At 40.3% G+C, this 16,700-nt stretch overlaps 1 protein-coding gene across 1 annotated transcript in view; it reads left to right on the plus strand.

The window, feature by feature from the left end:
* HYDIN (HYDIN axonemal central pair apparatus protein) overlaps nucleotides 1–16,700 on the plus strand; it is a 421,862-nt gene that overhangs the window by 354,165 nt on the left and 50,997 nt on the right. The window contains exons 60-65 of the mRNA XM_069087496.1: nucleotides 4,878–4,980; nucleotides 5,215–5,493; nucleotides 6,757–6,899; nucleotides 10,838–11,056; nucleotides 13,296–13,456; nucleotides 14,156–14,298. Coding sequence (XP_068943597.1) covers nucleotides 4,878–4,980; nucleotides 5,215–5,493; nucleotides 6,757–6,899; nucleotides 10,838–11,056; nucleotides 13,296–13,456; nucleotides 14,156–14,298 — 1,048 coding nt within the window. The remainder of the gene's footprint in view (nucleotides 1–4,877; nucleotides 4,981–5,214; nucleotides 5,494–6,756; nucleotides 6,900–10,837; nucleotides 11,057–13,295; nucleotides 13,457–14,155; nucleotides 14,299–16,700) is intronic.

Here is a 16,700-nt window from a genome sequence, read left to right on the forward strand (position 1 = left end):
ATAGTTATTATTATTAACTGTGTATTTCCCTCTATCCTATTTTCTTGTATTTGTCCTTCTCTCTCTTTTTATCCTATCCCTTCTCTAAAATCTATTTTGCTCCTGATCACTGCCTTATTTTATCTGCTCTCCCTTTTATCACTTTCCTCTTTTTCTTATCCCCTCCCCACATACATACACTTCCCTATTGGATAAGATAGATTTCTATTGCCAATTGAGTATGTATATATGTGTGTGTATTCACTTTTAGAACTAATTTCAATGTAAGTGAGATTCAAGCATTATTCATACCACTCCTCTATCATTTTTCTCTCACTGTAAAAAATCTCCTTTGCATGCCTCTTTTATGTGAGATAATTTTCCTTATTCTTCCTCTCCCTTCTTCCTTCTCTCAGGGTATCCTGCATTCTCATCTATCCATTTTATTTTACATGATCCCAGCATAATGGACTCACCATCATACCCTCTTTCTATGTAGAATACTTCTACTACAATAATAATAATACAACTACACTATAATTATGAAGTACTTAGAAGATAAATATATCATCTTCCTTTCTTAAAGGTAAACAGTTTAACCTTATTGACTCTTTTATGATTTCTCTTTCATATTTACCTTTATATGCTTCTCTGAGTCAAAGTTTCTATTTATCATTGACCTTTTCATCAGGAGTGCTTGAAAGTCCCCTATTTCATTAAGTATCCATTTTTTCCCTTGAAGAATTTTACTCAGTTTTTCTAGGTAGATTATTCTTGGTTGTAATCCCAGATCTTTTGTCTTCTGAAATATCATATTCCAAGACCTCTGCTTCTTAATGTGGTAGCTGCTAAGTTTTGTATGATCCTGACTGTGGCTCCATGGAATTTGAATGGTTTCTTTCCTGGTGCTTAAAGTATTTTCTCTTTGACCTGGGAACTCTGAAACTCTGATTATAATATTTCTAGGAGTTTTCATTTTGACATTGTAATGGACACCGAGATAGAACAGCTAGGCCAATTATAATTTGATAGGAGTGTTTATTAACTGGCTGGGACTGCCTCTCAGACTGAAAGACAGCAGCGAGCTTTCTGTTAGACATAATTTTATAGACAATGTGATTGCTGGCAACAGAATATGTTTCTAAGGGGTACAATGTCTTTAGCATTGTGTCTATTGAGGCAAAACATTCTCAGTATTATTCTTATTGAAGCAAAGCATTCTCAGTATTATTCCCACTGAAGCAAAGCATTCTCAGTATTATTCCTATTGAAACAAAGCCTTAGTATTATTTTCTACTGAAGCGAAGCGAAGCCATAGTCCCTTAGCAAAGCCTTGAATACAAACATAAACAGACCTGAATCCGTGGGAATCTGTGGCATGTTTTAGCAACACAGGTGAAACATTTCTTTACTATTGGAGCCTATTAGGTGGTTTCCAAGGAACCCAGTAGGGGTCCCCTCTAGCAGGTTTAAGGGGGCTCTAGTTTTACTTCACTTCAACATATCTTTGAGAACCCTCAGGTTCTGAGATATTAGGCCAGTTTTCTTTGATAATTTCTTGAAATATCATTGTAGACATTTTCTTTGATCATGGCTTTCAGTTAATCTAATAATTCTTAAATTGATCTCTTTTCCAGGTCAGTTGTTTTTCCAGTGAAATATTTAACATTTTCTTCTATTTTTCATTCTTTTGACTTTGCTTTATTGTTTCTTGATGACTCATGGAGTTATTAGTTTTCACTTGCCCAACTCTAATTTTTAAGAAATTCTTTTCTTTTTTTAAATGTATTTATTATTAGTTTACAACATTCAGTTCCACAAGTTTTTGAGTTTCAAATTTTCTTCTCCCCCAACTCTTCCACTCCTTCCCCCCAAGGCAGCATGAAATCCTATATAGGTTCTACATACACCTTCACATTAAACATTAGTCAAGTTGTAAAGAAGGATTATCACCAATAGAATTAATAACGAGAAAGAAGAAACAAAACAAAACGAAAAAGAGAGAGAGCAAGTAGTTTGCTTCAGTCTGCATTGAGACTCCATGATTCTTTTTCTGGATGTGATTAGCCTTTTCCATCATGAGCCCTTTGGAGTTGTTTTATAACCTTGCATTGCTGAGGGGAGCCCAGTCTATCAAGTTAGTCATCATGGATACAATGTGTTATTGTGTACAATGTTATCCTGGTTTACCTCCCCTCACCCAGCATCAGTTTATGTAAGTCTCTCCAGTTTATTATGAAGTCCACCTGCTCCTCATTTCTTATAGCACAGTAATATTCCATTGCATTCATATACCACAACATATTTAGCCATTCCCCAATTGATGGACATCCCCTTTATCTCCAATTCTTTGCTAGAACAAAAAGAGCTGCTATAAATATTTTTGAACATACAGGTCCTTTTCCCACTAGTATGATCTTTTTGGGATACAGCCCTAAAAGTGGTATTGCTGGGTCAAAGGGTATACACATTTTTATAGCCCTTTGGGATTAATTCCAAATTGTTCTCCAGAATGGTTGGATCAGTTCACAACTCCACCAACAATTTTACCACATCTTCTCCATCATTTATCATTTTCCTGTTTTGTAATATTAGCCAAACTGACAGGTGAGATGTGGTACCTAAGAGTTGTTTTGATTATCGTTTCTCTGATCAATAGCAATTTAGAGCTTATAGAGATTATAGATATCTTTAATTACTTTCTCTGAAAACTGCCTGTTCATATTCTTTGACCATTTATCAGTTGGGAAATGACTTGTATTCTTATGAATTTGACTCAGTTCTCTGTATATTTTAGAAATGAGGCCTTTATCAGAGACACTGGTTGTAAAAATTCTCTCCAAATTTCTGCTTCCTCCCCAATCTTGGTTACTTTGGTGTTGTCTGTACAAAAACTTTCCAACTTAATGTAACCAAAATTATCCATTTTGCATTGAGTAATGCACTCTGTCTCTTGTTTGGTCATGAATTCTTCCCTTCTCCATAAATCTGACAGGTAAACTATACCTTGTTCTCCCAAATTGCTTACAGTATCAGCCTTTATATCTAAATAATGAACCCATTTAGACTTTATTTTGGTATGCAGTGTAAGATATCAGTCTCTGACCAGTTTTCCCAGCAGTTTTTTTTTTCAGATAGTGAGTTCTTATCCCAGAAGCTAGAGTCTTTGAGTTCATCAAACAGTAGATTACTATAGTCATTGACTACTGTGTCTTGAGTATCTATTCTATTCCACTGATCCCCTCCTCTATTCCTCAGTCAGTACCAAGTAGTTTTGATGACTGCTGCTTTATAATACAGATGAAAATCTGGTATGGCTAGCCCACCTTCCCTAGCATTTCTTTTCATTAATTGCCTTGATATTCTGGATCTTTTGCTCTTCCAGATTAATTTTGTTACTATTTTTCTAGCTCTATAAAATAATTTTTGACAGTTTGATTGCTATGGCAATAAATAGGTAAATTAATTTAGGTAAAAATGTCATTTTTATTATATTAGCTTCGCCTAACCACGAGCAACTGATGTTCTTCCAATTTGTGTGAAAGTGTTTTGTAGTTATGGCCATACAGGTCCTGGGTTTGCTTTGGCGGGTAGACTCCCAAGTATTTTATAATGTCTGCAGTAACTTTAAATGGAGCTTCTCTTTCTATTACGTGCTATTGGGCTTCATCAGAAATATACAGGAATGCGAGGAATCTATGTGGGTTTGTTTTATATCCTGCAACTTTACTAAAGTTATTTATTATTTCAATTAGTTTTTCACTTGATTCTCTAGGATTCTCTAAGTATATCGTCATGTCATCTGCAAAGAGTGATAGCTTAGTCTCTTCTTTACCTATTCTAATTCCTTCAATTTCTTTTCCTTTTCTTATTGCTACCGCTAACATTTCTAGTATCAAATTGAATAAGAGGGGTGATAGTAGACATTCTTGTTTCACTCCTGATATGATTGGAAATGCATCTATTTTATCCCCATTACATATGATACTTGCTGATTGTTTTAGGTAGATGCTACTTATTATTTTAAGGAAGACTCCATTTATTCCTTGCTTTCTGGTGTTTTTTAGTAGGAATGGGTGTTCTATTTTGTCAAAGGCTTTTCCTGCATCTATTGAGATAATTATATGGTTTCTACTAGTTTTATTAGGAATTATTTTCTTTAATGAACTTTTATACCTCATTTTCCAGATGGCCAATTCTACTTTTTAAGGGTTATTTTCATCAGTGAATTTTTGTATCCCTTTTTCCATTAGGTCAAATCTGTTTTTTAAGGTATTAATTTCTTCAGTATTTTTTGTGCCAACCAAGCTATTGGTTGTCTTTTCATAATTTGTTTCTTTTGCTTTCATTTCTTTACCTAATTTTTCCTGTCCTACTTTTTAAATTTTATTTTTTTGTTTTAAAGATGCATTTATTCAGCATCATGACCAGACTATTCATTTAACAACCAACAGTTGCTCAGAATGGCTCTTTAGACTCTCACCTGCCATCTCAAAACTCAAACCTCCAATGAAGAGCTTTGACAGCTGCTGAGGCTCCTTAGGGAGCTCTAACTTTGATGTGGTGAGAGCAGAGATAGATGCTTCAGCAATACTCCAATCAGTAGAGTCAAGGATAGAAAGCTGGTCCAAATATGTTGGAGCACAGCCCCCGGATTAAGGTCTCCTGACCTGGATGATCTCTAAGGCCTCTCTCAGTTCTTAGACTTTATGATTGTTTAAGGGTTAGGGTATAAAGTTTGTGTGTCTGTGTGTGTGTATGTAGCATTTAACCATGATCTTTTCACATATTGAACCAAATCTAAATCAGTTCTTTTATTCTGTAGAAGCCTAGCCTCAGTGGAACACCTCTAAACTATGTCCAGGGCCTAATCTCAATCCCTGGTTTCTATTTTCCAGTTACATGTTGATTTGAGGGACCAAAACAGAGTCTTCTTCCTGAGAGGCAGGCCCACCACCAACTATATCTACCTAACAGAGGATAACAATCCTGATGAAAAATGTAAGTGGAATATGCTGTGAGATGCAAAAGATGCTTGGGGGAGCCTAATTGGATTCAGTTAGGACCCAGAGGTTTGTGTCCTTCCTCACAAAAAGGCTCATTCTAACTGAGATTCATTCCAAGGTGGGGGATGTTCCCTTTGAAGTTCCTGATCCAACACGGTAACTTTTTTAATCATTAACTGTTCTTTTCTCTAACCTGATCCTCTGCTTTTGTGCTCTCTTTACCTGGCAGCAAAGAAAGCTCATACCGCCTCCCTCATCGTTTACCCTGGAGAGATAGCCGAGTTTGATGTTCTTTTCAAACCAAACAAGGCAGAGAAAATGGTGGGCACCATCCATTTATCTGTGGTTAACAACCAGTACGAGGAGACCACTATTCAGATGCTGGGAGAGGGTTACGAGGATGATATAACCTTGGACAACATCCATGGACTTCCCTCCACCTCCAAGTCAGACATGATGGAAGTCACTGAGATTGCTACAGGCAAAATGATGGAGGAATTGTTGGCATGTAAGGAAAAAAGGATAGAAAGGGGACATTAGCAAAGGTTGGCTCTTACCCTATTTCAAGAATGTTTTTTCAAATCCTCTTGCTTCACTGTTATCAACACCTATATTTCATACTCACACATATATTTACACAGGCACATAGAGAGACACACACACATACACACACAACACTAGCATCTTTCCTCTCCTTTAACTTAGATTCTTGGAGAATTGTTGAGCATACTTAGAAGTTAAATGACTTGCCAAGGGTCACACGGCTGGTACATGTCAAAGGTGAGACTTGAGCCTGGGTCTCCCTGGATTCAAGACTGATATTATATTCACTCCACCACCCTGCCTCTGGAGAGTCCCCTAACCTCTTTTAAATTCCCTTTACTGTGGGGCGGCTAGGTGGCACAGTGAATAGAGCACTGGCCCTGGAGTCAGGAGGACCTGAGTTCAGATCTGGCCTCAGACACTTAACACAAAATACTAGCTGTGTGACCTTGGGCAAGTCGCTTAACCCCAATTGCTCCTCCAAAAAAAAGCAAAAAAAAATTCCCCTTACTGAGACCAGTCACTCTACTGCTAACCAGGACACAACCCTCTAGGAGATACAGTTCTGAGACTTTCCCCTAATGAATGAGACCCTTTTACTCCAGGATTTGTTGGAAATTAAGTCTTCATGCTTATCCCCTTGCAATTAAAAAAAATTCAGTGTCTTGTTCCCATGTTCTAGGTGTTATACAGAGAAAATAATACCTATATTGTTTCATGGCTGAGCCACAGCTCAGGAATTTATCTTTGATTCCTTGTCAATCCAAAATGCCTTATGATAATTCATCAGTTACCCAGATCTCTGGTCAATCTTACTCAGAAAGTAGCTGAGGCATCCAGAGGCATGGCACTCATCTCCTATTAGGCAGTAGTCAGAGGTGAAACCCAAGTCAGAATTCATATTTCCTAACTTGGTATAATATATACTCAACCTGCTTGGTATTCTTAACTCCCCAAATCAATGAACAAAGGTCTGTATTTTTCCCACACATCTGTGGGTTTGAGGATCCAGATATGGTTGGGTTTGCTTGTTTGTTTGTTTATTTGTTTGGGGGTTCGGGTGGCTAGGAAGGGGCTAGAAATCCTTGCTTTGAATTTAGAGTTCTCTTTTAAGAGACAAGGGAGTGACAACCTAGGGAATGACCATGTGGTCAGCGCCTCTGCCCTAGGAACCACTGCTATGCAACAGTCATGGCAAGATACCAAAGCTATCCCTCCTGTTCCCTAGCTGCCCGGGTGGATCACCTTCAGTTTGGGGACTGTCATGTTGGCAGCATCTACGAAGTGACCTTCACAATCACCAATCGCAGCCAGGCTAACGCTGTACGGTTTGAATGGCCTACCTTGCAAGCCCTGAAATTCTCCCCACAGGTAAAGGGGAACACTTCCCCACTCCCTTGACTCCTTCAGACCTTCAGTGCTGCTACTATGAGTTAGCTCAAGCCAGGGCTGATTTGGTTTTTATCCTATTCCAACAAAAGGCAAGAGTATTCTTGGGCATTGGCACCTACACTAAGAGGCAGCCCAGTGACTGTTCCGGCCAACTCAGAAGGAGCCTCCAAGAACCAATATCTCAAAGGCTCCTCTCTTAGTCAAGGTGTTAGATGGAACAAAGCATATGCCATTGAGTACATTCTATTTCTTGAAAAGGTTGTGGGTTTAGAATGGAAAATTTCATTTATCCCTCTTGAAGAAGCAAATGATATCTGATGAGTGAAGGTCCTAGGCCTTCCACCCTTAATATAACTGATACATTAAAACAGAGGTCAACACCACGGTTTCAGCATTCCGCTGACTTGGACACATTTGTCACTTCTCATCAGCAAAAAATTATTTCTGCTCCCTCAAACTGTTATGGGCTCTGGAGTCTCAGGAAGAGAAAAGAGATGGCTTGGCCCTGTGAACTCAAGAAAGAGACTTCCTTTGACACATAGGATCCTGAACTTCTCTGTTTCTTATGGCCATGAGACCTTGGGGAAGACCACTTAGTCTGAGCTCAGAGACAAAAACTTGGGCAGACTGAGATGGCAAAGTTGTTTCTTTTCTGCACACGGGTCTCCATTCAGGCATACAATTCTAGCAACATGTTCCAGTTTAATGGATTAACATTTAAGCTAAGACTCATTGAGAGGCCTTGCACACATTCCAGAGTAAATTTTCATTTAGCCCCAGTGCAGGGCTTGAAACAGAACAAATATTCCAGCAATTTTTACAAAGAAAGGCTAAGCCTGTCATGTACTATTTCTTTTTGGAGGGATTTCCCCTCAGTTGGCAAACAGATATGTACGTATAGATACAGATATAGACATAGACATAGATATGGATATATTTATACACACATACATACATATATATGTACATGTACATTTATTATTTTAAAATTTTTGAGTTCCAAACTCTCTCCCTCTCTCTAGCTCCTCTCCCACCCATTGAGAAGGCAAGCAATATAATACCAAATCATACATGTGAAGTCATGCAAAACATATATCTATATTAGGCACATTCAAAAAAAACAAGAAAAATAAAGTGAAAATTACACTTTAATTTGTATTCAGACTTCATTAGATCTCTCTCTGGAGGTGAAGAGCATTTTCCATCATGAGTCCTTCAAAATTAGCTTGGATCATTGTATTGATAAGAATAGCTAAAGTCTTTCACAGTTGAACATCACTAGAATATTGCTATTACTGTGTACTGTATTCTCTTGGTTCTGCTCACTTCACTTTGCATCAATTCATATAAGTCTTCCCAAGTTTTTTTCCAGCAGACAAATATTAAGCACTTATTGTGTACCTGACACTGAACTAGACGCTGAGTGTATAAAGACAGAAATGAAACAGTTCCCGTCCTCAAGGAGCTTACTTTGTATCAGGAAACACAATGGGTACACAATAAATATGAATAAAACATTTAGAAAATAAATACAAGACAATTTGGGGGGAGGGAATAAGGAAATTTATGGTGAGTTTTGAGAAAGAAATAAGATCTTGTAAGAGTCAGAGGAGAGGTGGGACTATCTCCTAGGCCCTGGGGATAATCAATGCAAAGTCTTGGCATTGGAAGATGAAGTTATGTGGGAAGAACAGGAAGAAAACTAGTCCCCATGTGGCTGGACCACCGAGTGGTGGGAAGGAAATTTCAAGAGAAAGCAACAAGGCTGGAAAAGTAGATTGGGACCAGGCTGCGAAGAACTTTCAAAGCCACAGAGAGGAATAATTTCTATTTGATCTTGGAGATAATAGGTAAACTTGTGCTCTGTTGAGTAGGGGAATGGCACAAGCTTGAGAAAAATCACCTTGGCCATTGTGTAGAGGGGAGGGACTTACGACTGGGAGTCTATTGTAAGAGTCCAGGCTAGAGATGATGAGGGAGGGTCTGAACTAGAGGGATGGCTATGTGAGGAGAAAAAATGGGACAGCAGTGAGAGGAGCCCAAAGAGAGAAATAAGATCTGACAGCAGATTGGCTGCACAGAGTGAGGAAGAGAGACACAACAGGGTCACAAACCTGGATTTTCATTTTAGGAGAGGAAGATGGTAATGCCCTTGTCAGAAGCAGAGAAACTGAGGAGAGAAGTGGGCTTGGTGGGAGACAATAAGTTCTGTGTTGAACTTGAATTTGAGGTGCTTGTGGGACAGCCAGGAAGCTCGTGACTGAATCTCAGGAGAGATTTAGTCTGCATATTTAGATTTGTGAGTCATCTACACAGAGGTGATTGTTGAACCCCCAGGACCTGAACAGGTTACCAAGGAAGATGATAGAGACAGAGAAGAGAAGGGGGAAGAGGCCACCGGGCCGGTCAAAGCTCCCATACCTATAAGCAGTGAGACCAGGTCCATGAGTAATCCCTGCACTTACAGTTTGGGTGAGACGGGGAGACCCAATCTTAAAAAGTGAAAGTAAAAACAAATCGTTGGAAACTGTGGTGAGAGCAGACTCAGTTGAGTGATGGTTTTTGTCCTTTGTTCTCAAAGAGGACCAAAATGACATCACTATTTAGAGTCAAGTTACAGTGTGTGTGACTGTGGCCGATCAGACCAATAGCAGCTCGGAAGGCTGTAGCACAGGTCGGGCACAAATAGTCCATATGAACATTTGGGGTGGATTCTCTAAATCTGTGCATCTCACGTTTCTCTTGAGCTGCTGCAGTTCTGCTTTGCTCATAGAGCACAGCACCTTCTTTGATGAGGATATTCCAGGAGGGGAGGCCCTGTGCCAGTGTCTACCATGTCATACAATCAACTCCGAAGTTCTTCAGAGAAACTTTGAGAGTGTCCTTATTTCACTTCTGACCACCTTCAGAAGGTGTGAGCACCTTCCTTGCATGAGTTCTCCATAAAATGGTCTTTTAGACAAACATACATTTGGCATTTGAACAACGTGGCCAGCACATTGGAGTTGCTCTGTCTGTGGTAGTCTGAGTGCTTGGCCATTTTGCTCAAGAAAGGACCTCAGTGTCTGGCCTTATCCTGCCAGAATCTTCCTAAGACAATCCAAATGGAAGTTATTCAGTTTCCTGGCATGGCACTGGTAGACTGTCCAGATTTCACAGGCAATGAGGTTAGAAACCAGACTGCAAAGGACAAAGAAGCAAGTGAGAAGAAAGAAAGCAGAGGCAATAGTTGAAAAAGACTTTTTTTCCTAGACTTTTCATTGAAAACGGGAGAAAGCTTTAAAGGATGGTAGGATCTAGTGAGAGTATTTTGAGAATGGGGATCATATTTATATATAAATATATATTTATAGGGTTCAGGGAAGAACCAGTAAAGTACAGGGAGAGAATGAAAATTAAACAGAGGAGCATGATTGGAAAAGGTAGAATTTCTGCTGGAGAAAACAGGAAGGGATGGGATTAAGGGCATCCTTGTAGAACAGAACAGTCACCTCTTTTCAGAGCTGCAGTAAAGGAAGAAAGAATAGAGGATGGTGTCATGAAGAAGAAGATGAAGAATAGCTGACCTCAGTAAAAAGGGGACCTAAATGATACACACTCTGTAGGCTTTCTTTGCCTACAAGAAAGGCATCGGTCCCTTTTTGTCTGGGGGACTTGATGAAATCTGAGATCTAACTGTATCCAAGACCTAGAAGGCCACTTTATAATAGAACCTGTCCTCTCTTCTATCTCTAGACATATAGAACGTTGATAAACTTGTTTCTGACCAAAAGACAAGGTACCTTTTCACCTGCATGTGCAATGGCAAGTTACCTGGTTTCTACTGTAGCCTTTTAACTTCCTCTCTTCCTACCTGAGGAGGTTGCAGTCAAGATTCAGTATGTGATTTCCTGAGATAACATCAGGTCCTCTCTTAGATTGGCCACCTCCATGCTGGATGTGCCAAGGACATCACGGTGACTTTGAAATCTCGCTCAGCTCTCATCCTCAAGAAAACCCTGGTGAAGTGTAAACTCTCAAGAATAGTTTTCCAGCAGCCAGTGGACCAGGTGCCAGACTGGGACAACCACATGCGCACGGTCAAATGGGTAGATTTTGCAAAGAATCCGAACAGCAACATCCCTGCCAAAAAAAAAGTGAGTGGACACACTTAGTGATAACTGGGGTGAGTCAGTCAGCATTTACTGAGGGCTTACTGTGTACCAGGAACTTTGTTAACATGGTTTTAAAATGACCAAACTGAGCTTTCAAGTCCATAGCCTGCCAAAGGCCATTGGGCTGACTCTGGGAGTAGTGACACTCAGCCATCCCTGTACAGTTTCAGAAAGGCTTCGTGGTGTCCTAGAAAGTCTCCTGACTGTAAGTTAGCAGGTCTCGGAGTTGAATCTTACCTCTTCCTTATGGCATCTTTGTGACCACGGCAAACAATCTAACTTCTATGAGCATCAGTATCTTTATCTGTAAAATGGAGCTAATGATACATATGATATCATTATCACCTTAGAAGGTGATTGCGAAGATGAAATGAGCAGTATGCATGAAATAATTCTATAATTGTTAGGTAGCCCGGTGGTGTAGTGGACAGAGCTCTGGACCTGAAATCAGGAAGACCTGAGCTCAAATGCGTTTTTACTAGCTGTGTGACCCTGGCCGACTCACTTAATCCCGTTCGTCTCAGTTTCCTCATCTGTAAAATGATCTGGAGAAGGAAATGGCAAACCACTCCAGTATCTTTGCCCAAAAAACACCAAATGGAGGTCGTGAAGAGTCAGACACGACTGAAATGAATGAACAACAACAAAGGATATCTTAGAGCTCCCACCTGTTATCTTTCTACCTCCAACTACACCTCCCTCTAACTTCCCCATTTCTTTCGAAGACACCATAATAATTCTAGTAACTGAGGTTTGAACTCAGCCATCCTCTGACTCTTTTTTCATATTTAGCCCCCATATCCAATCAGTTTCCAAGTACTGTAGGCTTTTTCTCCCCAGCACCTCTAATGTCCTTTTCCTCCTGTCCATTCATGTATTCACCCCCAACCCCAAGTCCAGACCCCTATTACCTCTCACCTGAACAACTGTAATAGGCTCCTGATTGGTCTCTCTCCATCTAGCCTCTCCCATCATGATCCTTACTCCATATTTCTGTCACATTGATATTCCTACACCATAGATTGGACCATGTCACTCTGCTGCTCAAGAGGCTTCTGTGACTCTCTCTTGCCTCCAAGATAGGATACAAAATCCTCTGTTTGACTTCACAGTCTGGCTCCATCCCACCCTCCCAGGCTCATTGCACATTACCTCATTTCTTGGATTATTTATTCCAACCAAACTGACCTTCCCACCTTTTCCCAACATACAGCATCGCATTTCCCACTTTTTACATACTGTCTCATGCCTAGAAGCTCTCCTTCCTTACCTCTACCTTTAGAACCTCAGCCTGTCTCCAAGGACCCATTCAAATGTTCTCTTGCAAAAGGTCTTTCCTGACTCGTCAAATCATAAATGTTCCCCACTCCTAATTCTGTATAATTACTTTATAGTTGTTTTATATTTAAATATTCACACACTTGCTGTTCCATGCCATCACCAACAAAATTCTAAGTAACTTAAGGGCAAGATTGCTTTCACTTTTTATCTTGGGATCCCCAACATCTATCATACATAGTACTGGCACAGAATATGTGTTAAATAACTGTTGACTTAATTAAGCTGAATTGAATTGAATCCAAAACTCGATTGCCTCTTCACTGGAATTGAACCATAGAATACAGAGCCCTAGAATGGCAGTCCTGGAAAGGACTTTGGGGATCATTAGTTCAGTCTCTTTCTTATAGAGATGAAGAAACTGAGAAGGTTTAAGTGCTTTTTCCATAAAGAGAATTGTGAATGGGGGAGCAAGGACCAGAACCCAGAGCTCTTGATTCCCAGCTCAGGGTTCTTTCAACCAGAAGGCACTAACTTAATCCTTTTGCCCACTAACCTTTCACCAAGTTCTCAGCTGTAAAATGAAGGAAATAGACCAGCTGGCCCTAATGCCCCTCCTTCATAGATTTCATATAATTTTTAAATCATAGACTTTGGTCTATGATTCTTTGATTCTATGAACATTAAAATATGTCATTCCAAAGCTTTGGGTTACAATTTTATTTTATTACAATTCTTCCTCTCTCTGCCCATGATTTATATTAAACGTGCCCTAGGCATTCCCTCCAGATCTTGGGCCGAGGCATAAGGCCCTCCTATTCATTAGCATGGTTGGCATGAATGGGGTCCATGGAGGCTTCTGGCATCCTGCTACATGAACACTCCATGATCCCAACAACAGTTTCCGCCACTACTGCTCTGACCTTGCTGCTTTGATTTCCAGGTGATAGAGACCGACCCTGAACCTGCGCACACGGTCCTGGAAGAAAACTACCAAGAACTAGAGCTTTTCATCAGTGCCATAGTGGACTACTCCTCCTTCCATTCCCAAGTGAAAGAAGTGAACTTTAAGGAAACACTGGTTTTCCAGACCCGAATTTTTGAGTGAGTCACAAAAAATCAATGAACATAGCACAGTATGCTGTTCAACGTCATTCTGCCTGTGTTCCTTTCATGTGGGGGCCTTAGGTTTCTCCACTGGGACCATGGAATCCATACATATTAGAACTATCTATAAATACCCATAAATATTAGAATCATTCCTCTGGTCCTTCAGCAAGAAGCAGAGCATTTGCTTATCAAATCCCATAGAGAATTTTACTCTGGGAGAAATTTGATCCTCTGAATTCAGACTTGACTCTGACAGCTCAGCCAGCAATGTTTGACCTCTCAGTATCTGTCACTTGACAGCTTAATAGACATGAATGACCCCAGGGGAGCCTCACGGTGGCTCCCACAAAGTGGCTGTGGCAAGTATTTTCATCCTCGTTTTGCAGATAAAGAAACCAAAGCTTCAGGAGATTAGATGTTATGCTCAGAGCCATATAGATAATAAATGTCAGAGGAGGTTTTCAAATCCAAACATCTCCTCACACTGTACAGCAAGTGCCCTTCCATCTGACTGCACCAATTGCAAGATACCAAATACCTATAAAACAGGAATGATGATTATTTTTCTTCTGCTGAGGAGGCAAGTTTTAGGGACTAGTCATTAAACCTGGTCGCAGCACTATTCATTAAAAGAGGGAAAAATAAAGGCATCTGTCACATGCTTCTCAAATGTGGGCTCTGTCCTACTTGCAGGTTTGATTTGATTAATACAGGACCTGTACAATTGGGATACACCTGGCTGCTGTCCTCAGATGAGCCATCAAAGGCTGTCAGCTTTGCTGATCCACAGAGCTCGATTTCTCGAGGTAAAACAGGGATATGTCACTATGGGGAATGTGGTGAACCAGCTGATGGGAGAATCACAAGTTCTCTCCCTCAAGTTTTAGCCCCAGAAAGGGAAGAGGCAGGGACGGAGGAGGAACCAACTGGGCCAATTCTGGGGATGTGAAAGTCTAGTCCAGAAAGGCTAACACATTCCTTTCCTGAGGGCACACCAGGCAATAAGCAACAAAGTCAAGATGAGCTCCAGTCTATTAACTCCTGAGTCAGCACTTTTTCTAATGAAAAGGAAGGCGAAACAGTTATATTCCACCCCTTGTAGACTCTGTTTAATGACCCAGAATAATTAAAATATGCTCCTCTTACTTGGTGCTGCTTGGCCCTACCTAGTGGGCAGCTATCATGCTAAGGTACCAAATGGCATCTCCTTGGATTTGAACATAAAATAAAGCTTTGATTACTGGAGGACTGGGGACTAAAGAGAGAGACAATAGCAGCCAGTACCTCTTCTGGGCCTTCACCAAGATTAATTGTAGGCATCAGATTAATTAAGAAATCAGATATCTTATCACAAAAGTGACCCTGAGTTCTAAAAGGTTATACCAGGGAAGTATAAATGGTAGCAAACATCCACCAATATGGAAGTCTAATTAAACACAGATAGGCTCATCACCAGCAGCTTGGCCACTAGGTGATGGTCTCTCTGGCCATGGCAAACTCCAGCACAACACATTACATAAATGTGCTCATAAAAGGGCCTTCCACTCATTAATCCATTCAACAAACACTTAACCATGCACCAATTACATACAAAAAACTAGTCTAGATGGGGGAGGGAGGGAAAGCCTGGGGAGCATAAAGGTAAGGTCCCATCTTCAAGGAATTCATCATTTAATTGAAGAGACAGGACCTGTACACAACTAACTAGAGTAGCCCCCAAGTGGTACCCCATGAGTGGGAGAAATAAGAATAAGAGTTTCTCAATGAGTTACTGCTAAGCCTGGATTGAACCTTCAGTCCAACAATTGTGACCTTACAAAATCCATTCATTTCCACTGAAACAGAGAATTCAAAACTGATCACCGATCTCTTGGATCTCAGGTCTTTGCCCTATCAACAGGGATATATGGCTTCAAAAAATTCTTTATTATTGACCAGCGTCTTCTACTTTACTCTTGACCTCCATGCAGGTCAGCCTCTAATATCCCATTGTGGCATGGTCAATGAAGTAAAAGTTCTGGCAGGTCCTTTTGGGGAAGAAAGGCTTTCCACATAGCCCGGCTGATGTATTACGTGTTTTAGAGAGACTCATTACCAATTTGGCTGCAGGACAATGGAGTGCTTGGCTATACAACCCCCAGAAACCATCCATGAAGTCATAGGTAGCCTCTAGTCTAAGTCAGTGGAAGGACACCAACAAGACTGTGGGACTTAGAAGTATTAAAGTATTGACCTGTGTCCTTAGAATTCTATCAAGTTGGGTCCCAAAGAGGCCATTAAAAGAGCAGTGATTCTCAAACTTTTCACTTTGTGGAATGTTTTGGTCTAGCAAAAGGCATCACAAATTGCCTCCTCCATCCACTATCTTATCACAAATGAACAAGCACTGGGGTGGCCAGGTGGCTCAGCAAGTAAAAGCACCGGCTCCAGTGTCGGGATGACCTGGATCAAATTCGGGCTCAGATACTCAGCACCACACCCAGAAATAACTGGCTGTGTAACCTTGAGCAAGTTACTTAACCCCTATTGCTTAATAAAAAAACCAAATGAACAAGCACTTTATTTGCATTAATAAGAAGAAAATATAAAAAAAAACTTTCTTTAAAATCCTTCCATACATGAAAGTCTGTGAAAAGTCTATCAAGAAGTATTTATTAAGCCCCTAGTGTGCTTAGCACTATTCTGGGTGCTAGGTACAAGTATAGAAGTGAGACAGTCTTTGCCCTCAAGTGTCTTAGAGCCTAACGATTAGACTCTAATATAAATCCTATCAAATGAGATAACACGTGTAAAGTGCTTTGCCAGCCATAAAGCACTATATAAATACTAGCTATTATTAATTACCATGCCAGTAATAGCTAGCAAGGACAAGAATTCACAGGAGGAGAGGCCGTGGATGTGTACAACACAATCTGCAATAGTTCATTCATTCGTGCTATCTTTGAGAAGAAAAGCAGGGAGGCATTCTCTATACCTACTGTGTGCCAGACATTGCAGCTCAGATATTATCTCCTACGTGAAACACTTCCTGATGCCCCCAACCACTTGCACCCTCCCTCTCAAACTACCTTGAATATATTTGTCAAGAAGATCTGAATCCAAATCCAGCCTCAGGCACTATCTGTGTGACCCTGAGCAAGTCACTTAACTCCATTTGTCTCAGTTTCCTCATCTGTCAAATGAGTTGGAAAAGGAAATGACAAACCACTCCAGTGTCCTTGCCAAGAAAACCCCAAAT

This window comes from Petaurus breviceps, unplaced genomic scaffold, assembly GCF_028583685.1.
Source record: "Petaurus breviceps papuanus isolate PSGF00001 unplaced genomic scaffold, PetGlider_PUasm1.0 182, whole genome shotgun sequence".
Taxonomy (NCBI): domain Eukaryota; kingdom Metazoa; phylum Chordata; class Mammalia; order Diprotodontia; family Petauridae; genus Petaurus; species Petaurus breviceps.